General features: G+C 37.4%; 2 protein-coding genes and 1 long non-coding RNA gene across 3 annotated transcripts in view; 2 read left to right on the forward strand and 1 right to left on the reverse strand.

Annotated features, from left to right (window-relative positions):
• The first annotated feature begins 217 nt into the window (after positions 1-217).
• On the forward strand, positions 218-13,723 carry LOC117291182 (mannose-1-phosphate guanyltransferase alpha-A-like). Its single transcript, XM_033772762.1, has 12 exons — positions 218-377; positions 1,143-1,240; positions 1,470-1,573; positions 2,224-2,416; positions 2,945-3,004; positions 4,019-4,149; positions 4,611-4,742; positions 5,655-5,799; positions 6,639-6,731; positions 7,318-7,489; positions 8,819-8,945; positions 10,885-13,723. The coding sequence occupies exons 1-11, from the start codon at positions 335-337 to the stop codon at positions 8,917-8,919; spliced, it is 1,272 nt and encodes a 423-aa protein (XP_033628653.1). The 5' UTR covers positions 218-334; the 3' UTR covers positions 8,920-8,945; positions 10,885-13,723.
• A 550-nt stretch (positions 13,724-14,273) lies between these two features.
• Positions 14,274-16,726, reverse strand: LOC117291183. Its single transcript, XR_004519136.1, has 3 exons — positions 16,565-16,726; positions 15,755-15,777; positions 14,274-14,692 (listed from the first exon to the last, which is right to left on the reverse strand). It is a non-coding gene; the product is annotated as an uncharacterized LOC117291183 (long non-coding RNA).
• Positions 16,727-17,972: 1,246 nt separating this feature from the next.
• LOC117291237 (carbamoyl-phosphate synthase [ammonia], mitochondrial-like) overlaps positions 17,973-24,855 on the forward strand; it is a 35,042-nt gene continuing 28,159 nt past the window's right edge. The window contains exons 1-2 of the mRNA XM_033772852.1: positions 17,973-18,269; positions 24,034-24,212. Coding sequence (XP_033628743.1) covers positions 24,096-24,212 — 117 coding nt within the window. The 5' untranslated portion in view covers positions 17,973-18,269; positions 24,034-24,095. The remainder of the gene's footprint in view (positions 18,270-24,033; positions 24,213-24,855) is intronic.

Below are 24,855 nucleotides of genomic sequence, written 5' to 3' on the forward strand. Positions count from 1 at the left end.
TCTGCGCTTGGTGCTCTACTGTGCATTAAACGCACATCAACTACGTAGCTGTAGAACTTTGTAGATTTAGTCAGATACCCAACGTATTGATTCCAAAATAACGTACAGAGATAAATAGGGACACTGGGTACACTTACACCCATAAGCCAAAGCGAATCAATCATGACAGAATCAAGAGAGGGCGCTATAAAAGTTGTACGTGGATGAATGTCAACAACACAAATACAGACGACACATCCACATCATCGGTAACTGGCTGATACTTTTGGTAACTTCAAAAAGCTCTTTCGATCTATTTTTTTTTTGCAAGCTGTGTTCATGTAGCATCGGAAAGATGTTGTACAAAGCAGTTATTCTCATTGGAGGGCCACAGAAAGGTAAGCTGTACCGCGCTTCTTTAATTAATTCAGACTTTAGTTTAGTCTTTGAACCCTTTTTTCTGGTAGGCCTACTACTTTGATTTGCTAGCTAGAGACTCCTAAATCCTATTACTACCCTAGTCTTCATAATTGTTGTATTGTATGTTGATTGGGTTTCTATTTCCCACCTGACTGCATGGGTTGTCCTGTCCATGAAGTTAAATTTGTGGTGATGTTTTGTTTTAAAAAATTCCAGGTTTTTAATTTATTTGTAAATTGCATCTTCTAAGTTCTACTTCTATAGTATAATCTAAGTTTTGTTTACATTTATATTTTATTTATATTTTCTATTAATTTTTTTTTTATTGAAGTGAATAGAGTTAAATTGGATGCTTTGCTGACTAATGATGATTAATATTGTAAGAATAAGATAATGCAGATTCAGATCAATACTTGTGAAAGGACTATGACTTTTGCTCATGTAATGGAGTCTGTGCTTACACAGAAGAAGTTGCTTCAAGAAGACGTACTCTTACAGACTCTCAATCTCTAATCTCCCATTGAGTGTTGCTTCATCAGTTGGAGTTTTTCAATAATACCAAGACCAAGATCAAGACTGATGGCAGGCAGAATCAAACTAGTAACTTTAAAATGACATGAAAGGTCACCCTGCAAATAACTCAAAAGACCTTTTTCTTATCGCCAACTACACAAGACTGCAAGGGAAAAAAAGTTCATTTGAGAATCCACTGTAATTTTTTTTATTTTATCTTCTTTTTTCAGGCACCCGTTTTCGGCCTTTGTCACTGGAATTTCCAAAGCCGCTGTTTCCAATCGCTGGTTTTCCCATCATTCATCATCACATCGAAGCTTGTAGTAAGGTATGACCCATCCCAACCCCAACCCCGTAAAAAAGTCACTCATTGATTCATTGATTGCCTAGATGGCTTCTGGTAAACAATTTCTTAGATAAATAGTAATCGTTTTATTTATTGGCTTGGCAATGATCACTTCTTAATATGAAATAACATTTGATAGGTCTTTGGATTTGTGTATTGAAAAATATGAGCAGTCTTCTATGACTGTACTTTTTTTGGGCGTTGATTTCAGGTGAAAGATCTGCTGGAGATATTAGTGATTGGATTCTACCAGCCGAGTGAAGCGCTTAACCGTTTCCTAACGGCATCACAGAGAGAGTTCAATGTCAACATTAGGTTTGTCACTTCTAAGTCTTCAGTCAGCAAAACGGCTGCTCTGTTTTATCCAATGAAGTAGTACAAGTTCAATAGACCATGCAAGTCTTGTTCCTATTTTATACATTGGGACAGTTGCTCGCCTGTTGTGTTTACGGCGTGTTGTGGCCGAGATGTTAAGAGCACCGGACTCAAGCTCTGGTGTTTCTGATCAGCATGGTTTGGGTATGAGACATGCATGTGGCACTTGTGTCCTTGAGCAATATGCTTTTAAACCATAATTGCTTTGTCTTTCAGAAGGTACATAAGCTGTAAGTCCAGTGTACTAGGATTGGTGGCGCACATAAAAGAACCAAGAACACTTATAGTTGAAAAGAAGTGGTTAACTGTAAACACTGGTGTTTTGGTTCACATCCATAGCACCCTTCTGGAAACCGAAAATGTGTGGAAACTGAGAGTTCAATAAGCACTTAGAACAAAGTCCATATATAAAGAAGTTCAAATGATCATCATAGAAGTTTCAGTCTGCGAGTGTTTTGTGTGTATTTATGTTCACAGCTGACATGAGGGCATGCACAGCAGACACGGACAACATTTGAGATTTATAAGTATTTACAAGTCCATGTATGAAACCAGTATCAACTCGCCGGTTTATGTTTTTGATTGTCTAGATATCTACAGGAGTACACGTCTCTTGGGACGGCCGGGGGATTGTACCATTTCAGAGATCAAATTCTAAGTGGCCAGCCTCAAGGATTCTTTGTCTTCAATGGTGATCTGTGCTGCAAGTTTCCACTGGTTGAAATGCTTGAGTTCCACAAGCTGAAGGGCAATGGGAAACATTTCACCCTGCTAGCAACAGAGGTATGCCAAGAAAAAACCCCACCAACATCATTGTTTTAGCTCCTTGCACTAGAAAGCTTACAAAGCAAGGTTCAAGAAATTTCAACTACAGCATATAGTTTGAGTGTCTTTCTGGCCACTTGGCATGTAGCCCTCCAGTGGAGGGCAATAATGAATGACCATGAGCAGTAGCCATAGGGCACCCCCATGGATAATTGACTTTTAACAAATGGAGTCAATGGTTCTTCAAAAGTCAATCACATTAAATTTTTCCCTTATAATTGTGGCGGTAACCCTGTGCAAATGCACAGAATACAGAAGCCACGGCACAGAGTTAGAATGATGTGGACCTGGGTTCAAATCCCACCTGAGGAGTAGTACTGGCATGCCTGTAGTGGGTTATTTACACAGGACTTGTGAGAGTACCGAGTATGCAGTGCTTCTCACACATTAAATACAAATTGTAAAAATTAAATACAAATATTTTAGTTGATTTTGGTTGATTCTGAATACTGATTAATAATCAAGTTGTTCTAATTTTTCTCCCAGGCAACCAAGAAACAGTCTCTGAACTATGGATGTCTTGTGATGGACTCGGACACAAATGAGGTTAGTGGTCTGTTTTGTTTGTGAAGGTCTGTGAAGGTCTGTGTGTACTAACTTCCTGAGTATAATTAGAATTCACACAGTGTGATGCAATAATGGTAAACAGGTGTATTCACTGTTAAGACATGTAAGACAGAATTGCTTGGAAAAGCCGTTCTCAAGCTCGCCTGTGGGCGACCGAGTGAGTGAGTGATTGACATGTAAATGTGTATGTACAAATCCATCGGTTGCAGTGGTTTTAAAGCAAGTGTAACGGGCTCAACAACATCAAGTCAGAAAAGAAAAAAAACCTTGAAGACCGCAGGAGTTGTAGCTCAGAATCTTTACTGTACCAGGGGTCGATTTCACAAAGAGTTAGGACTAGTCTTATCTCAAGTTAGGACCAGTTACTCGTCCTAACTTAGGACTATCCATGCAGTTCAAAATAAGTAAAAGGTGTTATCATCTCAACTGTTTTAGTTGAACAAATACCAAGAGCAGATTTATCTATCTGTTTTATGGGTGATACTCGGCAGGATTGAAAGATATTTGTGAGGCTCAAACTCAACACTTGAATATAACTCTTTCAAATATTGATGTTGAATTGAAAACAAAACCCAAAACAAGACATGTCCTGTCTTTGGCTTACTTGCCTGACATTGAAATCACTGGCCACAGGTTTTTGGTCCGGTGTTCAATCTTAGGCCCGATGTAAGTGTAGAGGCACAGGAAGGAGGCCAGTCCTCTAATTAAAAAGGATGAGCATTTACCAAAATATATATATAAAAAAGCAGAGAAATACAGAGTGAAAACAATTTGCTCTCTCATGCTCACAGCCAGCTACAAAAGGTAAAGAGAGTGAGTCTACAGTATGCGACCCCCAAAGTTAACTTTTTATTATGGATTATGTAAACCAGAGCACACTTGGGCTCCCTACATAAAATAATTTAAAAGAAAATTCATAGTGGTAACTGCATGCATCCAGTGCTGTGCAAAACCCTAGAACTTCTTGTCTTTTTTTGTTTTGATTCTTCACAGGTGCTGCACTATGTTGAGAAACCCCAGACCTTTGTCAGTAGCATCATCAACTGTGGTCTTTATCTCTTCACGCCGGAGATCTTTGAACACATCTCAACTGTCTTCAAAGAGAACCAATCGATGATCATGAGGTAAGATGTGTTTTTGTTTTCTGTAAAACACAGTTTGTTGTTCTCAATCAACAGTAGCTTTTTATTGATTAGGAGGCCTGTATGCTTTGTGTTTGAAAGGGCAAAGACACCAAAGCATTTTCAACTTGGTAAAGGGTACCCCGTGAGCAAATTGTAAATTTCTACTTGAGCATTTCAAGACATTGACCTGAGGGGCATGGAGTCAATTGCCTTCATTGCCTCCATGAAGTATCAGGCCTGTATTAGAGAACTGCTATAGGAATTACCTAACTCAAGACTCTACATCTTTTGTTAGGGAATGGAAATATAAAATGCTGCATATTTCTGATGTGCGAAGTCCATGCATCAGAGGTTAACAGTCAAGCCTGTAAAACTCAAAAGCAAAAACAAACTATTTGGTATCGAAAGGTGTAGATACTTTTTAAGGATCGAAATTGAAGTGTTTGCTTTTTATCTTTCAGTGATGATCCTTTCTCCAGCAACAAGGACATCATTCGCCTGGAGCAAGACATTTTCTCCCCGTTGGCCGGCACCGGGAAGCTGTTTGTTTACAACTGTGAAGATTTGGTATGGAGTCAAATCAAGTCTGCTGGGTAAAAGAGTTCATCAATATTTTATGAAATTTTCATTTCTTTTATGAATTCTTTCTAGAGTAGAGAAAAATAACTAACTTTGGAGGTTTGTGGATGTACAATGCCACACAGTACGTTATTGGAGCAATCTTGGCCCACTTTCATGGCTCTGCCTAGCACTGAATTCTATGCTTACGATTCCCCGCTCACCTGTGAAATACACTTTCACGGAATTCCCTGCTTCCGTAAGTGCCGATTCTTTACTTAGGATAAGCAGAGCCATGAAATTGGGTCCAGCTTAGAGTAAGCTTGGGCGATATCGATTTATTTTATTCACGATATATCGCCGACAATATATCGCGATATTCGATATAATCGCGATATATTGAATTTGACATCAGTCTTCTAACTCCCATTGAAAGTTGTAGAAGAGACAGTCATAGCATAAGAGAGGTGTTCTTATGACCTATTCTTCTGGTTTTACTCCAAACCTATGGGGTGCAAGATGTTTCAGCTAGGAAATACATCGCGATTTTGCGATATTTAATCTATATCGCGATATATCGCGATATATCGATATTTTGATTAAAACCAAAACTATCCGATATCGAAATCGTTTCCAAATTAGTATCGCGATATTTGATAATATCGTGATATCGCCCAAGCTTAGCTTAGAGGGCACACACTCCTTAACTTCACTACCTCCTTCTGTATTTGAACCTCAGTTTTAATAAGGAATCTTCAAGAGCAAAAACAATGTTAAGTTTGTCTTGACCAACCACACATGAATCAGTCAAGCTTTCTGTGAATCCAGGATCTGACCATCAAGACGAAGACTCTGTCCTCCTATTAGGATGACCGTCACATAACACTAGCGTAGCAGACTGAGTCTGAGTTATTTAACTTTAAGATTATTGAACTTGTTTCCTACAGGTCAGCCATCCATGCCAACCGTCTCTACTTAGGACTGTACCATGACACTCATCCCGACAGATTGGCTCAAAACAACGACAATGGGCCTCGTGTCTTTGGAGATGTGTTTATCCATCCCACTGCTCGTGTGGATGCCACGGCTACGGTATGTAGGGTGTCACATAGGTTTACGCACATTACTCAACACGTAGTATCTATGGCTTTGTATCACCTCAAAAGGACAAAGCTATACTGATTATAGGCAGTGGACACTATTGGTAATTGTCAAAGACTAGCCTCCATAGTTGGTGTATCTCAACATAAGCATAAAATAACAAACCTGTGAAAATTTGAGCTCAATCAGTCATCGAACTAGCGAGATAATAATGAAAGGAAAAACACCCTTGTCTTAACACCCTTGTCTTACGAAGTTGTGTGCATTTAGATGGTTGATTTCGAGACCTCAAGTTCTAAATCTGAGGTCTCGAAATTAAATTCGTGGAAAATTACTTCTTTTATGAAAACTATGGCACTTCAGAGTGAGCCGTTTCTAACAATGTTTTATACCATCAACCTCTCCCCATTACTCATAACCAAGTAAGGTTTTATGCTAATAATTATTTTGAGTAATTACCAATAGTGTCCACTGCCTTTAAGTGTCTTGCTAATGACATAAGTGTCAGGACCGGGAGTTGAACCCACAGTCTGCTGATCAGAAACACCAGAGCTTTAGTCAAGTCCACTGGGCCGCTCGCCCACAAGATAATATTTTTTTTAAGTGCATGCACTTTTTTTTTTACGAGAAAAAATAACATTCAGCTGAGAATCACATAACTACTTTACATACAAATCTTGATTAAACTTTTATCCTGATCACGTCTTAGGGCTTTCGTACAATTGTGCCTAATTTCCTTTCTCTAAAATAGTCCTTGCTCTGTTAAAAAAAAAGTTTTTAAAAGTATATTGTTAACAGCAGAATATTGTGCATTTGCTTTATCTTTCCAGTTGGGTCCTAATGTAACTATTGGTGCTGCTGTCATTATTGGACCAGGGGTACGAGTCAGGGAATCTATAATCCTGGAAGGCGCCAGTCTACAGGTGAAGTGTTGTGATTGTATTCACTACAAACAAAGTTTCTGGAGGTTTTACCAAACTAAAATAGTCGCAAATTCTGATGGCTACCATGTCAACTTTGATCCTGAACAGTCACAAAGAGCTCAAAATGTGCTGAAAGGCATGGTTTATTCAATTTTTTTGTGTATGTAATTTTAAAAAATTTTATATCAGCAACCTACATGTATTGTTTTCATTCAATAACAAAGCAACCAAAGAAAGATCGTTGGCACACAAAAAATGAAGCTCTTAAAAAACTTTTTTATTTGAGCATCACTCAATAGACAGGAAAAGTTGGTGTTTGTCTATTTTATTGTTCTTTATTTTCAACTACCATTTTCACACCATGTTTCTTTTACAGGCATGAAATTCTTCTTACTTGGTCTGATTTCTTTATGACCTTGGAAAAATCAGAAAAATTGTGATAAAATAGCCTGATAAATCTTCTAAAGCCTGTTACAACTGTACATGTAGGTCATCACTTGTACTCTATAAAATTTTTCAACTTTTTTCAAAGGGTCAGATATCATGCCTGCTTTTAGAACAACTTCATTTTTTAAATTGACTACAGGACCACTGTTGCATACTGCACAGCATAGTGGGATGGAACAGCTCTGTGGGAGCATGGTCAAGGGTCGAGGGGACGCCACAAGATCCTAACCCCAACGACAAGTTTGCCAAAATGGAAAGCGACAACTTGTTTGACGAGCATGGCAAGCTAACACCATCAATCACAATTCTAGGTAAGCAGGCATTTTCCCCATTATCATTTTTTTTATTTTTATGGACTACTTACTTTTCTAAAAGCCCTTGTAGGTCATTGATTCTTATAGTGGTCTCTTGTTCACTTTAGAGTGTAACATTTAAAGGGTGTGTAGTTGTTTGGTAGTGACTATGAAAATTATCGGGGGTAAAACTTGGTAACAAATACAGTAGCATAGTGTTATATAACGGCCAAATAGTATAATGCATTTTGCTTACTTGGTAAGAAGTGCAGCAGCTTTGGATCAGTATCATGCATTTTGAGGAAATTTTCATTTTGAAGTACTGCTGTTATGGAAAAAAGATTTCACTTTGTATCCCCAAAAAGTTGGAATCTGAGAAGCGATGCTGCAGTAATGTTTCTCAGATTGTTGTGTCTTCCAAATGCAGATTATTCTTCCTGCGCTGATTATAACTAGACTGTTCTAGATTTTTCGGCAATATCTGAAAAATTTGACCAACTTTTGAAATTAAATTTTCACAGGTTAGTTCGATCACCGAACGCATACAATCTAAGTAATAACACAATCCCTTTAATTAACCAATGTATTTGCTAAGGATAAGATAAATCTTCCCAGGGCCCAAGGGAGAACAGTTCTTTGTCAACTGATCAATTAAGCTGTTAGATGAAAGAAAACCAAATAAAAAAATAAAACCTTGACAACTGTACTAAATAGCTATGTAACATTTCATTCAACATACATGTACACACCAGCTCTTACATTTCATATATTTTCTGCATTTTTTATCTCATTAATATTGGCTGCCTTGTGTGGAGTTACTCACTTGTGCCATTCCTGTGCCATATTCTTCAATAAATTTTCAAGTCAATGCCACCAAAGAGATGCAGTAATAATTTGTACCGCCGACAGTAGGTCTAAAAATAACCATCGTACCCCCATTCAACCGCCTCCATGCCCCCTGGTCATTGCCTAGGTACCCTTGAAATGCTCCAGTAGAAATTTACAATATCCTCATCGAGTGCCCTTTATCAAGGAGAAAATGCCTTGGTGCACGTGCCCTTTCCCAAACAAAGCATACAGGCCTGTAATTAACTCATGTATAGTGAATGAAAGATCACAAAGCTTTGCCATTTAGACACCATAGTCACACTGTCACCATCTTGGTCATGTTCCCTGTTTCCATTAACAGTAATGAATGCCAACATTTATTGCGCAAACATGGCACCAGACTATTATAGTTCGTCCAGCCTCAGTTTGGTTACAATGATTTGGAATGGAGAAAAATCAAGATGGCCATACCATGATAAAGGTCTATCACCCGCTGTTTTTTTCTTGCTGTTTCTTTAGGTTGCAATGTGGCCATACCTCCAGAGGTCATCATTCTTAATTCCATCGTGCTTCCTCACAAAGAGATTGGCTATAGCATCAAGAATCAGATTCTTCTCTAACGCCCTCCATTTTCATCTTCTCATCTGTATGTATTAATCCCAAAGATTTACTCAATGCAGTTTTGGGATGCACTCATTTTCCAATTGATAGAGTGTTTTATGAGAGCAGGGGAAATTAAATTCCCAGTCTCTAATCTCACGTTCAAATGGTTAAAAGGGATTGGGTACTTTTCGAACGACACAAAACACAAACATCCACAGATTTACATTAAACTTACACGGTTTAAAGAGAATAATGATATAGAAAGATTCCCTTGCTGAGAAAAGTTTTTGAGAAATGAGAAAAAAATTATTTCCCACAAATAATTTTCGTCTCAGTGAGATGAAAATTATTTTAGCATGTACAACGGACTAACTAAAAACATTGCTCTATGATTTTCACTTTTATTTCTAAAAACAATTCTACACGTAAATCATATTGAATACATCATCATTCACAGTGAGTATTGATTCATTTCATGGCCAAAAACTTCATATACAAAAGGTACTAAATAAAACCTTTTAAAATGTAATTTAATCAGTATGCTTTCAGAGAGATATTTAGACCACAACATCATTTCATGTCAACAATAAAGTGTGTCTGTACATTCCAAACAAAAGTTTGTTGCAAGTGAAAATGATTTAGTCAGCGCCAATTTGATTGAATATGATTGAAATTCAAATAAAAATTCCCGGAATGAAAATGTACAAAACTGTAAAGATTGATTTGGCGCATTACAAATACCTACTATTATTATTATTATTATAATACCATATTTGAAGTGTTTACATGAGGTTAGAGACTTGCAATTGTTATGCTTTCAAGGAATCTGATCTTTTGAAAAATGAGTGCACCACAAAACTTAATTTTATCTTCAATGAAGAACTTAGTGTTTGATTTTGAGTAATGGATTGGGTTTTGTAATTTATTAATTTTGTAATAATTTATAATAGTAATAACAAATGGTTCACATCATATAATCAGCCATAATCATGCAACATAATCAGCCCTGTTCATCCGACATTCTGGACCATTCCTCAAACTTTCTCGACTTCCTGGGGAACATCTCAAGATGGTTATATCAGCACTAAGGGGGTCAATCCAAAATAAAACCATCTTGGCACTCGCAGGTTCCTTATTTATACACCTGGGTTCGAACCCACACACTGATGACTAAGGCCTGGTTTATACTTCATGCGAATGTGATACGAATTTTGATGTCACAAAATTCGCAACAAATAGTCAAAATTCGCTAAGAGATAGTTCAGAAGAAGTGAGCCGTGTTCAACTTCTGTGAAATATTTGCAGCGAAAACAGAGCTGCGTGACGCCAAAATTTGAATCACATTCAAAGGATTAAGGAAGTATGAACCAGGCTTTAAAAACTGGTGTGCTAGACCACTTTGCCCCGACCATTATTAACATTATCCATTATTCCATTCCATTATGCCTTCACATCAAGTTTATCTTGATATGTTGGTAAGTGAACACTCGATAACAATGTTATAAGACAGCAATCAATGCAACTGGGAAACATCAGTGTTATTTTATTTTGTATTGAAACCACACAGAAAAGTTGCTTGACTGAATTAAAGTTAGGATTGTTGCTTTCCGAAAGCTTAGTGTCATGCAGTTTTTATTTGTTAATGACAGTTTTTTAATGACATTTTTTTTATTTTGGGGGGGGGGGGGAGGGGCTGGTTGGGGCAGACTGCACCTTCTAGTACAGGGAGCAATTTTTGTTGTAAAGAAGCAACATGCTACTCATTGTGTATCAGGGTTTGCTACAGTGAAAAATCATCATTTGCTGTTACAATATGTTAGCATTCAGTGTGCACAACTCATATTCAGTGTATTTTGCTATCAAAGGTGCAGTGTGAATCAGTGTCTGTCCTCGTACAACCTGTACATTTATAGGCCAGTTATTTCAATTCATTTTACCAATGGTTGATTTTTACTTGAGATTTGTCTTTCTTTGAAATGCAGGCAGCAATGTGTCTATTTCTGCGGAGGTGATGATCCAGAATGCTATCATTCTCCCAGACAAAGAGATCCGCGGATCATGCTGTGATCAAATTCTGCTTTAGAGGCTGTCAACAACTGAGCAACAATCTTCAGGACAAGACTGCACGGCTGGTGTCCGATATTTGTTCACAAGCCTAGAAGTGTGACATCAGATGTCCCAAGCCTAGAAGTGTGACATCAGATGTCCCAGTGACAATCAGAAACACACTTTGTCCCCCCTCCTAATCAACATTGAGTTGTTGGGAAAAAAGTAATAATTATTAAAGCTCTTCTACTGTCTGACATGCAATATCACCCACTGTGGATGTGTTGATGCTCCACTACCACAGCAACAAAATGTTGTGGTAAGTGTGGCGACTACTAGTCTCTACATTCCGACAACACTATGTTCACTCCAAGTGGTCCAGTTTTGACAAGCACTATTCTATTTGAACTGTGGACTAGTGAAGAGCTCACGAACTAGTGAAATGACAAGCTAACTGGTCCTGCTAAATAAAAAGGTCATGGGCCAACCCTGACAAGTGAAGTTGAATAGCTTGAATTTGTTGGTCAACTCACTGGAAAATGTGTCATTAGTAGGAGGGTTAGTTAAGACTTGGGGTGTAAGATGACCCAATAAATGTACTCAATGTACATGTATAGCTACAAATGTTTTACTATCAAGTAGAAACCGAAATGTTTCAAACCACCCAAGTAATTTTATGATGAAATTGGTATTTGTATAAAATTGTAAAAGATAATAAATATGCTTCTGGTACTTTACAACAGTATCTCAATTTGAAGAAATCTATATTTTTAATGTTCTTGTTTTGTAATTGTAGGATTAAGTTCTTTGATACGAATGCAGAAACAAATACAAATATTCTGATAATGAACAAGGAAACAAGAAAAGGTTTTACAAATCTGTATCCCGTTTTTTTTGCTGTATAATACTTGAATTTCATTGCAGGCATCATTTTTATACTTTATGCATGTATGTATTTGCACTTGTTTGTTTTGTATCAGTACAAACAATTTGTTGGAAGCTTTCGTTTAGTTGAGAAAAGTATACATGTACATGGATAATTTAGTAAACTGTGGTCAACATTTGCACGTCCATAATGTTGTAATCCAATCCATATTGAATTGAGGCAGACCAACCAAATTGAGGCAGTGTTGGATGTTACATGTCCAGACCTCTTTCAGATACTAGTTCATAATACCCGTTTGGCAAGCGAGTATTTAAGAGAACAACAGTGTACTGGTTGGCAACCATAATTTTTGGGTCTTGAAAAGAACACCGTAATTATTTTTCTCAGCAACGACTATGCATGAAGTGAGAAACTTGTTGTCGGCCATTTTGAAAAAAATTTCAAATGAAAGTTGGTTTGCATTTGGGAAAAAACGTATTTTGGTTGTGTAATTTTCTTACCAACCAAAAATTTAAAAGAAATCTGATGCATAGTGGCCCGATGCAATAGGTTTTCATCATGACCAATAGCCAGCTTAAACAGTATTGCATGAAATAGCAACCCCTTGCAGGTGAAGCAGAGACACCAAGTACCCAAGATTTAGTTATTTGCTCGTTCCATCACCTTTTAAACGCAAGGTGCTGGGATGGCTCCACGTGTGGATACAGATACAGATGATATGACAACCGTATCCGTTCACGTCAGTTGCGTGTTGGATTTTGTTTCGCAAAATATGTGTCACATGAGTGTGCCCGCATTCATCATGAGGGTTTTTCTCGACAAGCATGACCTATAGAGATCCTGTGTTTTATACACAGCATTTTCTCATCGTTTTGCTTGCAAATGACCTTGTTATCTATATCAAGAATGATACCACCCCAGTGAAAGCAATTCCGTGGGAAATGTTTTTGATCTGGGACAAAAACACAGCTAAATGGCTGCAGTATCCGTTTTTCTACGACAGGTATGAGCTCCTGCAGTAGCCAATGTGTATGCAAAATACAATAGTGCCTGATATGCATCACATGAACACAAAGTGTCGCCATATCGGTTTCTGTATCCGTTGACTTGCAAAACCTCTCTATTGACCAATTTCCCTGATCTACAGACGACCCCTTCTTCCCGTTTTTGACCTCTATCAATGACAAAGTAGCTCTAGACTATGGTGTAACAAAAGCAGGGACTTGTGGCCTATCATTTACATGCACAAATCAGTACAATCAGTCTATCGTGCATCACTATATCCTGAACATGCACGTCTACAGTCTTGGACAAGACCAGTGGAGCCAAGTTAGGACATTTGTACTGATGGCCAACGGGCCAAATGACTTTCTGTGTGGCCAATGCAGAAAAACAAATTTGAAATCTCAGACTTGCTATCAATTCTACTAGTACATGTACATTGTGAAATTGATTTAACATTTTTGAGAATTTTGTGTTGGCATTACTTGTACCACACATTCAATGTTACATAATTTGAAATAATTGGGCATGCGTTTTGTCAACTGGACAACTTCCTTTATAACATTTTTGTGATCTTAATAAATTTGTAAAAACAAATTTGCAAGCTTCCATTGTCGTTTTGTACTCGTTTGTTGTGGAATTTTTTGGAACATTTGGGCGAAACTTCCAAATTGGCAGTTATGGCATAATCAACGAATCACCACGTGTTAAAATGAACATTGCCTTTGGATTTTGAGCTGTAAACAGTGTAAACAGTGTACAGTACATTATAAAATGAATTTGGAAATCTTGTACAGTTTAAAACTTATACACATGCTCTACAAAGACTAGCACAAGACAACCTGGAAATTGTGTGGCGTTCCTTATAACAAACATGACCTGCAGTTGAACAAAAAAGTTCACAGCCCAATACGCCCAACCTGAAGGCAACTGGTCCCTTTAAATGATAACAATCATGGCCAGGCCCGTAACCAGTTTGGTTTGCAGTTAAAACACAAAATTAAGTTACCAACCCAAAACGCCCCTTGTCCCTTTAAATGATAACAATCAAAGCCAGGCCTGCAATCAGTACATGTACTATTACTGAACCCAATGTGCAGCCAAGTTGGATTTTATTAAATTGATGGCAAAACTTCATCCATTTGGTAAATTTTGCACATAGCTCTCGTGTTTCAGACGTTTCCTTTTTTGTTTCGTTATTTGGGGGAGGGGAAAGGGAGAGACGACGACACCCCTACATGCATGATTGTATCCATAAATTTTGTATTAAAGGCTCATATAATAGACTTTCAATTATGTAAATTCCTTAAAAAAACACACACGAGGAAACAACACATTTTCACCACAATAAAATATCAAAGTGAGACAATTTTTTTTAGACACATGTCGATGCTGCCTTTAATACAAATTCCACCAAACCATTCATGATTTTGTTTTCGCCACTAATCAAAGCCAGTTTCACTCGCTATACAAATCAAGTCCCTCCAACTGTTCGATAAGGACGGGCAGAGTGTTCGTCTAGTGAAAGTCTGTTCTTCACTTCCAAGAAACAAGGGTCAGACATCAAGCTAGCAGAAGACTCCCTCCTTGGTTGGCGAGAGAAGCTCGCTGATAAAGATTGCTGGTTGATCAATCTTGATTTCCGTTGTTTGAGTAAATGTTTGCAGTTGCTGGTCGAGTCTTGGTTATCGGCACTTGACTGAAGTCAGTTGCTGGATACTTGTTTGATGAGACTTTGGGAGGTGTGTGGATGGTGGCTGGAATGTTGCCAGTCAGTCCTTCCTTGGATGTTTCTTGGGAGAGAGCTGGCCATCTACTTGGAACGTGCACGCATCTTTCTCCTCTTACGCTTCAGTCTGCAATGAATAAAGTACATTTGACACATCAGGAATAGAACTCAAAATATAATTTAGCTATAGCATCTTAATGGTGGGTTGCTTCGCATCTTGACTGATTTTTGCTCATGGTACATAGTTACTGCACATTGAGCAAAAAAAAGAAGAAAAAATGTTTAGTATTTCTACCCACTTCCTTTTTAGAGGCAACCCTTTTTTGTTTAAAGAACAAAGATTGCAGCTTAAATTAAGTTGGGCAAGCATTAGGAAATCTAATACTCTTTCTGCTTTTCGTAAAGTCCTTAAAGCAATTGCACAACATCGGTTAGCAGTATTGTCCAAAGGCCCACACTTCGTGTATCACAACTTATATATAAAATTAAAAAAACCTGTGAAAATTTAGGCTCAATTGGTCATCAGAGTCGGGAGAAAATAATGGGAAAACCCACACTCTGCACAGTTCACCGTGTCATGACATGTATTAAAATAAATCCGCTATTCTCGATATCAAGAATTGTTTTAATGTTTTCTCAAAAAGTCAAGCATTTCACGGCTTAATATTTCAAGGGAAGTCTTTCACTATTACCTTCTGTAAACCCAGTAAGTTATTTGTAAATCTGTGAACTTTTAATTTTTGTTCTGTTCAGAAAGTGTCAGATGGCTTTAAGACTTACCTTTAGTTTTTCCAAGTTAATTTCTTTCTAGTGCGCTATGATCTTGATGGAATAGCGCCTTATAAATTTTAATTGTGTTGTTACGTTAAAAAAGACAGGACGCTATTCTGTTCATAATTTTTCTTAGGTTCGGCCTCAGCTTTAGAAGGCAAAGAAATATTATTAAATAAGTATTTCAATCCACCAGCATTTCCTCCAATCCACCAATCAACAGAAACTTCAACGATCTCTCCACAAAAAAATTTCAGCGCATGAATCCCTTAACTTCAACAATCTTATCTTGTCCCACATAAAAAATTGATTTAATTAAAAATTTAAATGGATAAATGAAATAAAAATGTATCCACACTCAAATCAAAATCAAAGTCTCAAAGATAAAATTTTGTTTAAACACTAATTTTGGTTTTACCTTCGCATACGCTTCTTCCTCCACTGCAAGATTCAGACATGAAAAAAGGAGAGAAAAACAAAAATTAGACATTGGATTATTTTCACTCCCTCATGATTGACCAACCTTGGTTTGGCTGGCACATGTGACAATAGATCACAATCATGACAATGATTTAAAAGCACATGGTCCTACAAATGGCCCCTACCTACTACAGTCTACACACAACTCATAATCCACATTAAATAAATTGCCACTAAACTTTATTTGATGTTTCAACAAATTCATTGAACCATGGGTCGTTATAAAGGCGTGAGAGATATAAACCGATGAGGTTACGGGCGACGATAGCCGGACGAAACCGAAATAGTTCTACGAGTACATTTTCCCCACATGTATCCATTGTCTTCTCCACATAAAAGTTGATGTTTCCAGGATGTTTAGTCGACTTTACAATCAAGATTCAGTAATGCCTTTGCATTTCAATAAATCAAAATGGTGGATTGTCCCTCACCCGTGTCGTTGGCGAGTGCGTGGAGTGACCGAGTCGAGCGGCTCAAGTGGAAAATTAACCACCCTTTTTAGTCCCACCATTTTAAATTAGAAGACACAATAATTCACCGTCAGCTCGACATATGTTTGATAACAATTATATTTAGTCAGTTTATCCAATAGTAAGTGTTGCAGTTATAAAAAGGAAACTAAATTTTTCCAAACCAAAAACCATCGCTCTGCTCGCCCAGTCAAACCCTATCACACAACACTGTAAACCATGCCTTGAAAAAGTTAGTCTAAAAAACGGAAAATAAAACAAGACATAAGTAATCTCACCTTATCCCTCATCTCCCTTCACCTAAGGAACCTGTCCTTATTATTTAGAAGAAGTTTCCTTGCTGGATGCCTCTTCAAAAAGAGGATTTCATCGGATGGAAATTTCAGGACATCTAGGCCGAGCAGACCTAGATCAGAAAAGAACGATGTATGATGACCTTTCCTGAGTGATGAGGTCAGCTACGTAACAGACATGCGCAGTAAAAAAAACACCATGTGATTATGGGCGGCGCAATGCATAAAAATGTTCTTGATTTGTATGCATCGACCAGCTCCTCATCTCAATGCAGAGTCGGCTGAGCAGTGAGCATGTATGGCACGCGTGGTGTCAAGATGAAAGCTTTTATGTATTGATACAAACAAAATCACAACTTTACAAAACTGAATTTGCATACATATAATGTATATATGCTACGTGTTAACGCCACTTGATTACTTTTGTATATTTAACATCATTTTAGCCTTCGAGAAAGGGGTCGAAACCTTCAGGCCATTAAGTTTTTGTGCAATAAACAAATATAAGCAAACAACCACAGAAAACATATAAATAAATAGAAAGTGGAAAGATGAGTTGGGGATTACTGGATTAATGTAAGATTTCATAAAGCATTATTGTTTTGCCTCTACACCTTGCGGACAATAATTTGCTGACATTTTATTGTTGTGCTTAGCAAAATGACCTTTTTTCGAGTGAGAATAATATTGGAGCTCTGGCTACGTTTTGAAATTGGGCCCTATGGGCAAAAACTACTAATACACATGTAATGTTAATTTCTTTGCTTAGCAAAAAAGAAATGTGGGGCCGTTGCTGCAACAATGTAAACTTTACGGTATTTTGGCTGGAACCAGTCAGCAATTTTTTGTGTGATAAGCAAGTTCGTAGGCTTCATGAAGTTGCTGGTCTCCCCCACATCACGTCAGCAGCCTACTATAGCCAAGAACATCATAAAGAGATCGAAGACAATGACAAAATATTCGGTTTTAGATTAGGGACGAAAACACAAGAAAATTATTCTAGGGAACGTGTTTACCATGGCATGAATATCATAATGTTACACTAGCCCACCTTGTTGAGCTGTTAATGGCTCCGCTTTTAACATCGGTCTCACTCTCATCACTGTCACCATTAACAGTGATGAGACCGATGTTAAAAGCGGAGCCATTAACAGCTCAACAAGGTGGGCTAAATGTTACCCGTATACATGTACTAACTTGTCACCAATTATTAGCAAATGCTTTTTGTAATACCATACACGCTTTGCTAATTGAATAGAAAGAACATCGAAACACCGAGCGAGGGCGCAATATCGCGCTTCCGTATGTTGTCGGGATACAGCATGTAGCAGCGATGGTATGCCACACGCATCTCGCTCGTGTTGTTTATAAAGGTGTTAGAGTTATGCCACGTGCTCTGATCTGCAGCTAGCTAAAAAGTCTGCACACACAGACTAGACTAGGGTTCGGCGCGCGCTCTGTCTCATCATCAGTGCAGGGCAAGCAGCTGTTGAGTCAATGGACGTGTAATGAGCGCCCATTCATGCCATTAAAAGCAAAGAAAGAACCCCCTTTGAGCATTGGAGGAGGCCGATAGACGGACAAGTACACATAGTATTACCAAAGATCGTATTGGTATTAAAACATACTGTACTGTGGAAGTTACAATTCAACTTAAAACATTCGCTGAATCGCCAGTTCCATCAGAAAGGTAAGCTAGGTCCATTTTTTAACAATGCAAACAAGGAGAGCTTGCTCTATCATTCAATACAACTGTCAACTGAGCCATTTGATGGATGGAATTGACATCACCTTTGGGGCTTGATGTTCTTTGCTCTTCTGTGAATTCGGGTCTCTTCATTCATCCATGGTGAATATGGATGCATGCACAGGCGTCTGTAAATATTGTTGGTGTGCTTGAAAAACACAATCAGGAATATTACAAAAGTGATGCGTGTGTACATGGACTGAAAATCAGAGTGACATTTTATAAAGTATTAAATTCTACCCAATACATGATGATGATGATGATGCAGTGGGGTACTGCATGGCAGGATGCTGCAGCACTGAACTATCAATATCATGGAGTTTTCCTCCATGCTATTTGTGGGTAGGGCGGGATAGGAGATTGGGATTGGATGAGCTACTGTCCTGAGATTATTGTTTGACCCTGTGTGGTTATTTTTTCATATTTAAATTTTTTACAAGGGATGACAATGAAAGGTTGAGTTACATTACATTTACAAAATACAATACAATTATGACAAATAATTTCCTAGTGAATTATATGAATTATGAATATGAATTATGATGATTGTTACTGCTTTTTTAAATTGTACCTGGTGTTAAATCGATAAAATAGCGAGTCATATTGGTCTTGAACAATTCATAAAATCACATTGACCTATTTAAAAACCTAGATACAAAGGACTTACTTCCCAAACTGAGGAATATTCCCTGCCCCAACTATGACTTTAAAAACTTGATTTTAAATTTACTACCTAGCACCGACTAATTTGGTGACGCAATAGTCAGTATGCGCCGTTGTTCCCGATAGTATTTGCATCCCTTTCGTGTGAAGTATGAACTTGGCTTAATGGATTCAATGTGTGAAATTTTAATATAAAAATGTAGCCTATTGAAAATAACAGCACCCTAGACATTGCCCTACTTAAAGTTAGAAGCAATATTTTATCTTTGTTTGTCTGGGTATTTCTATTTTTTTATCATCTTGATTCTTGACTCTACAGTAATTTCTTCAATTAAAAAACCCCTCTTACTTTGAAAAAGTAAATTTGGTTATGACTATGTTTTTATGAAATCCAGTATATGAATTGTTAATTCTTACAAGTATCAGATAAATTTGCATAACTAACAACTTGTAAAATACTATGAAATCTACCATTTGCAGTTTCCCTTGTGGTCCACTTTAATAAAATATGTTAACAAAAAGTAAATTACTTTTGGTGTTCAGAGATAAAAATGAAACTGAATTGACATACTTGTGAAGGTCCAGTTACCATGTGTGTACAACTCAATGATAAAACAAAAATTGATCAAACTCATAAAATATTACTGACATTATTTAGTCAATCCCCAAGTTATTCATCAAATTAGAGTAAAATTCCCAAGAGTAAAATGAAAGGAAATGAAAAAACATGCCCGCCACTCCGTCCCCGCCACCCTCTCAATTCCCATGCTGCTATTTTTAATAATGCAGAACACCTCTCGGCAAGTCGTTCATATTGATTTCCTGCCAAGTACCTGAATCACAAATGGTGGCCTATAATCACACAATGGATTTGTTCCCTCCATTGGGTGAACTCTTATAACCCCCCCAAAGGATGGTTGGACACGCCAGCGTGCACCTTTCTGTTTAGCTTGAATACTTTTTGCATCACATTACACAGGCTGCTTTCATATTCACCCTAAAGTGCAGGCAGTGAGTGAAATTGGTGTTAAGATAAAATGTTTGCACTGCAGGTTTGTGGGTGAAATCGGGCAGTTAGTAAAATTGGTGTGTCTAAAATATTCACACTACTGAGTTATTAATTAGGCATTTTGAGAGAAATGAGATGTAAGAAGTTTACAGATAGTGACTTTTTCAGAATTTTGAGGTGGTAGTATTGACATGAGTTAGTTAATGTCAAAGTTAAGTTAGCATTTAAAAGAGAATGTACTAAATTGTCCCAAATAACAAGTTACTTTTCAGTTTTTATGATCGACCCTGTAAATGTTTACAATTGCAGAGTACACTGCCATAGCTGCTAGCTATCTGCTGCCAACAATTTTTTTGACATTAATTTATTAGCATTCAATAAATGCAATCAGTGTTATAAAGTCCAATCATTCAGAGATAATGGCTAATTTCTGTGTTTGACAACCGATAACTTCTAATGTCAAAACAATGTCAGCATTTAAAAAAAGTGTAAGCAAATGTAATTGTGTTCATGTCATCTGGGCCAATTTCAAAAAGCATGTAAGCACAAAAACTTGCTAAGCACAGAATAGTAAATTGCTTAGAAAATTAGATTACCAGCCCAAATTACATTGAGTTTGCATTATTGTGGCTGGTGCCAGACTCGGTTCTTGCTTAGCAAAGAGATTTGTCGAGCAGTATTTTCTGCAAAACAGCTTTATGAAATTGGGCACATTTGGTTTTACTCACTCCCACAATAAATTAATGTTTCATAAAAACGTTTTTTATGTGGATTCTGGATTAGTGAACACAAATGTCTAGTGCATTGCAGCAGTGGAACAACATTACAAGTTTCACTCATCATGTCTTGGTTTACTGAATGATTTCAGATACAAGAGGAAAAGACTGTAGTGTCAGCAGAGACTCCAGTTTGAATATTATTCCAGCTGTCCTGGTGTGACCTTAAAACAACCTTGATGATGCAATCACACTACCCTCTATTTTAACTGGGTATGAAAGTGGCGTGGTTTGAAGTAGGATACATTCATATCACAGACTTGTCCTTGTACAACATGGGCAGCTTTCATGATTAAAACATTGTGAAGTAGGATACATTCATATCACAGACTTGTCCTTGTACAACATGGGCAGCTTTCCTGATTAAAACATTGTGGTGTGGGGGGGGGGGCAGTTCATGACTGCGCTTTACATGTTTTCCTCAGTCCGGAACTGCTCAGTATTCACTATTATTTGTTGGCGTATATCCAAGAATTGTTGTTGACAGTTGACTTTTAGTGGCACTTCACCACTTGACTTCCTGTGAGGAGTGAGGAGAATGTTGGACCCGTCCCTAACACGTGGGTGAACACATTTTACTGAGACATATTTTCTGTAAAGTGACAGCTTGAAATAACTTCCCCCATTACAATTTTTTATTGAGGGCCCCAGGAAGAGCTCCTTTTGACAACTGCCAGGGGTAAAACAAGACAAACTATGTAAATTAATCTATAAACGTTGACGTTCTCACTCTGAAGCTTCGTATAATATATCAAATTTTGATTAGAACAAATTTGTGATATTGGCACAAAAGTTATCATACTTGTTTGTTAATTAGTAAAACAGATCCATAAATTTATTTATTTATTTATTTATTTATTGGTCACAATTATTTGTCCCGCATTGTGAACAATTAATAATACAAAAAATGTACTTTTAATTGTTTTTTATTATAAACAAATGTTTAAGGATCTTGAGTTATTAATGTGAAATAATTTCAGATTAATTTCTTGATGTAATCAGATTCCTCACTATATTAAACATAACTACTATTGGATTGTACGCCAAGTTTGGAGTGCAGACTATTACAAGTCTAATCCTCTCCCTCCTTTACAGGCCAAATAAAGCAATACAGCGAGTTAGTATGGAGGGAGCATTTTCTTTGACTAATAGGAATACACATGGCCAACCACTTGAGTTTATGTTAAATAGGCATCTTCATCTTGAGGAGCTTAGGAAGAACTCTGTAGGGGTTCAAGGGGGATGAGATCAATAGTCTTCAGATTAAAGATAATCTAGGTGCACCTGCATGTTTTAAAATTCAGAGATATTACCTACTTAACTTTCGGGTGAAGTTGAGCCAAGTATACTTTTCAAAATGTCGAGACCACACGGGCTCATTTCAGAGCCAACACTACCACAAGAGAGATTTACACAATGTTGAACCCGAAAATTTACTACATGTATTTATTTATTTCTATTGCCTACTTTTATAGAATTACAGATTTGTGAAAATTTGACTTGAATGTAAATTGAACCTTGGGCGAAAACACCTGCCAAAATAATAAATTTAGAAATAATTTTTATACTGTAATTTATGGTGGTACTGATTCAAATCATGATTTCGTACACTTGGAACATCTCCCATCCAAAACAAATTTTCTTCAATTTTCACACATTTTTTGGTTTCATGTTAATTACTTAAAAGAAGAAATAGAAAGGAAGGGATCAGAAAAAAAAAAAGTTCACAGATTTACAAATAACTAACAGGGTTTACAGAAGGTAATGGTAAAGGACTTATCTTGCTTATCATGGTATTCCGTGAAATGCTTTACTTTTTGAGAAAACATTAAAACAATTATCAATTCTCGACATCAAGAATTACGGATTATAGTAAACACATGGCATGACACGGCGAAACGTGCAGAAAACAAGGGTGGGTTTTCCCGTTATTTTCTCTTGACTCCGATGACCGATTAAGCCTAAATTTTCACAGGTTTGTTATTTTATATATAAGTTGTGATACACGAAGTGTGGGTCTTTGGACAATACTGTTTACCGAAAGTGTCCAATGGCTATAAAGGCAGGAAGCATTTTAAAAATTATTTGCGAAAGGACTTTATTGATTGTTCACAGAACGATTCAATATACGAAAGATTTCCTTATCTCCGATGCACTGATAACATCAAATTTACAAATTGCACCGTTTCAAATGATGCATAAATGAAAACAGACGGTTGGCATTGCTATGGGATGGGATAACATGTGGTTCTTGCACTTATTTATAAGGGCTATATTATAATTTGCTTGGATGTGGACACAAATTAAAGAGAATTGAATTTTTTTTTTTATGAAAGAGTGTACAAAGTGATGTGGCGTGCGAAGGTTCCGTGTAGTGAAGGGGGGGGGGCGTGTGTTCAGCATCGAGAAGGCATTAGTAGCCTTACAAACAGCCACTGCAGCTTTGCTTATTATTGATGATACATGACACCTTGGATTCGATTTGTGAAGGGGGGGGGGGGTGTATTCGACACTGAGACAGCCTTGCTAGTACTGTTTCATCTGGCAAAGTCGGTTGTCATGGTTACTTCAATTTGACGAAGAATGGATTTTCTTAAACGTATTTGCAACCTGATTTACATGTGATGTATCTACTGGGTTTAATGTTATTGGGTCTCATTGGCTGTGAATGAGGCAGACAGACTGTGACTTTCTGTTTAAAAAAACCCAGGTTACTAATGGTTTTTAACTTAACTAAAATAAAAACAGAATTGCAGATACCTGACAGATATCATGCATGTATGCAGCATTATTCAAATTGCTAACATGAAATCATAAAAAAATATATGGTATACATATAGATCACAATGAAATACTTATTGATGTACAAAATTCTGCGCTGGTTGGGAGAAATTGTATTTTATGCTTTTTGTGTATGCCTGGAATTTAATCTTCAAACATGTTAAAGGGGAAAGCCATTTACATTTTGCAAAGGGGACTTCCATTGGAAAATCTTAAAGTCAATGGGAAACTTTTGAAGGTCACTATGGGCCAAGACCAGGGGCAATGGAGGCCATTGGCCCGAGTGTAATTCCAGGCCTGGTGAAGAGTCTGTAGATTGTGTTATTATCAAACAAAGTTTCTAACAGCATTTTATTCATTAATGGAAGGATCCATTAAAAAAATTACAAAACAGTCATTCCATCACTGATTTGACTAAACAAATTATCCGAATCGAGACCTTTCTCGTCATATCATTGTACAACGTCATTCCTTTCAGATTTGCGGAGTTGTAAAAGGATGAGTCAGTGATCGCCAAAGCAATCCCTACACATCACAAGAATGGCTCATCTAGCGAGGCTAGGGTCAATCTTAAAGAACCAAGTGGGACCTCAGCTTGGCCTCTTGAAGCTCAGGCCATTGTCAACATCAGCATCTGTATGGGGCAGCTATGAGAAGGTATTGTCTTAGCAGAACAAATATCTAATATTTATCATTTTGGAGGACGGATACTTCACAGAGGCAACAAAGGTGATTGCCTCCATGCCCTGCGTGTTCACTGCCTTGGTGCCCTTGAAATGCTCCAGTAGAACTTAACAAATATAGGGTACCCTTTAGCAGGGAAAAAATGCCTTAGTGCCCTTGCCCTTTCAGAAACGAAGCATACAGGCCTGATTTTGGCTAATGAGTGTAATATATCATGTAATTCCACAATCGTCATTGTCTTCCTGTTAAAAACGGAATAAATTCAAAATTCTGCTCCTTACAATCATTCAAAACCCTTCATGGATTAGCTCCATCCAACATACATGACCTGCTAGCAACTTCACAACTTGCGAAAAGGGCTCAAGTCTTTTTCATCACAGATATCTATCTGTTCCCAAAACTCGCCTGGCAAAGCTAAGGGGACTGGGCCTTTTCCAGCTGTGCACCAAGTCTCTAATGAATTCCTTGACCCAACTGATCTGTCATCATTCAAACGCCATCCTTAGACCTAATTTTTCAATCTCTCGATTGAACCACAGTGATTTGCTAGCAACCGGCGCCTTTGAACGGTCCTCCACATACTGTGTGCCATATAAATTTTCTGTTTTTAAATAAT

The sequence above is a fragment of the Asterias rubens genome, chromosome 6 (assembly GCF_902459465.1).
Source record: "Asterias rubens chromosome 6, eAstRub1.3, whole genome shotgun sequence".
Taxonomy (NCBI): domain Eukaryota; kingdom Metazoa; phylum Echinodermata; class Asteroidea; order Forcipulatida; family Asteriidae; genus Asterias; species Asterias rubens.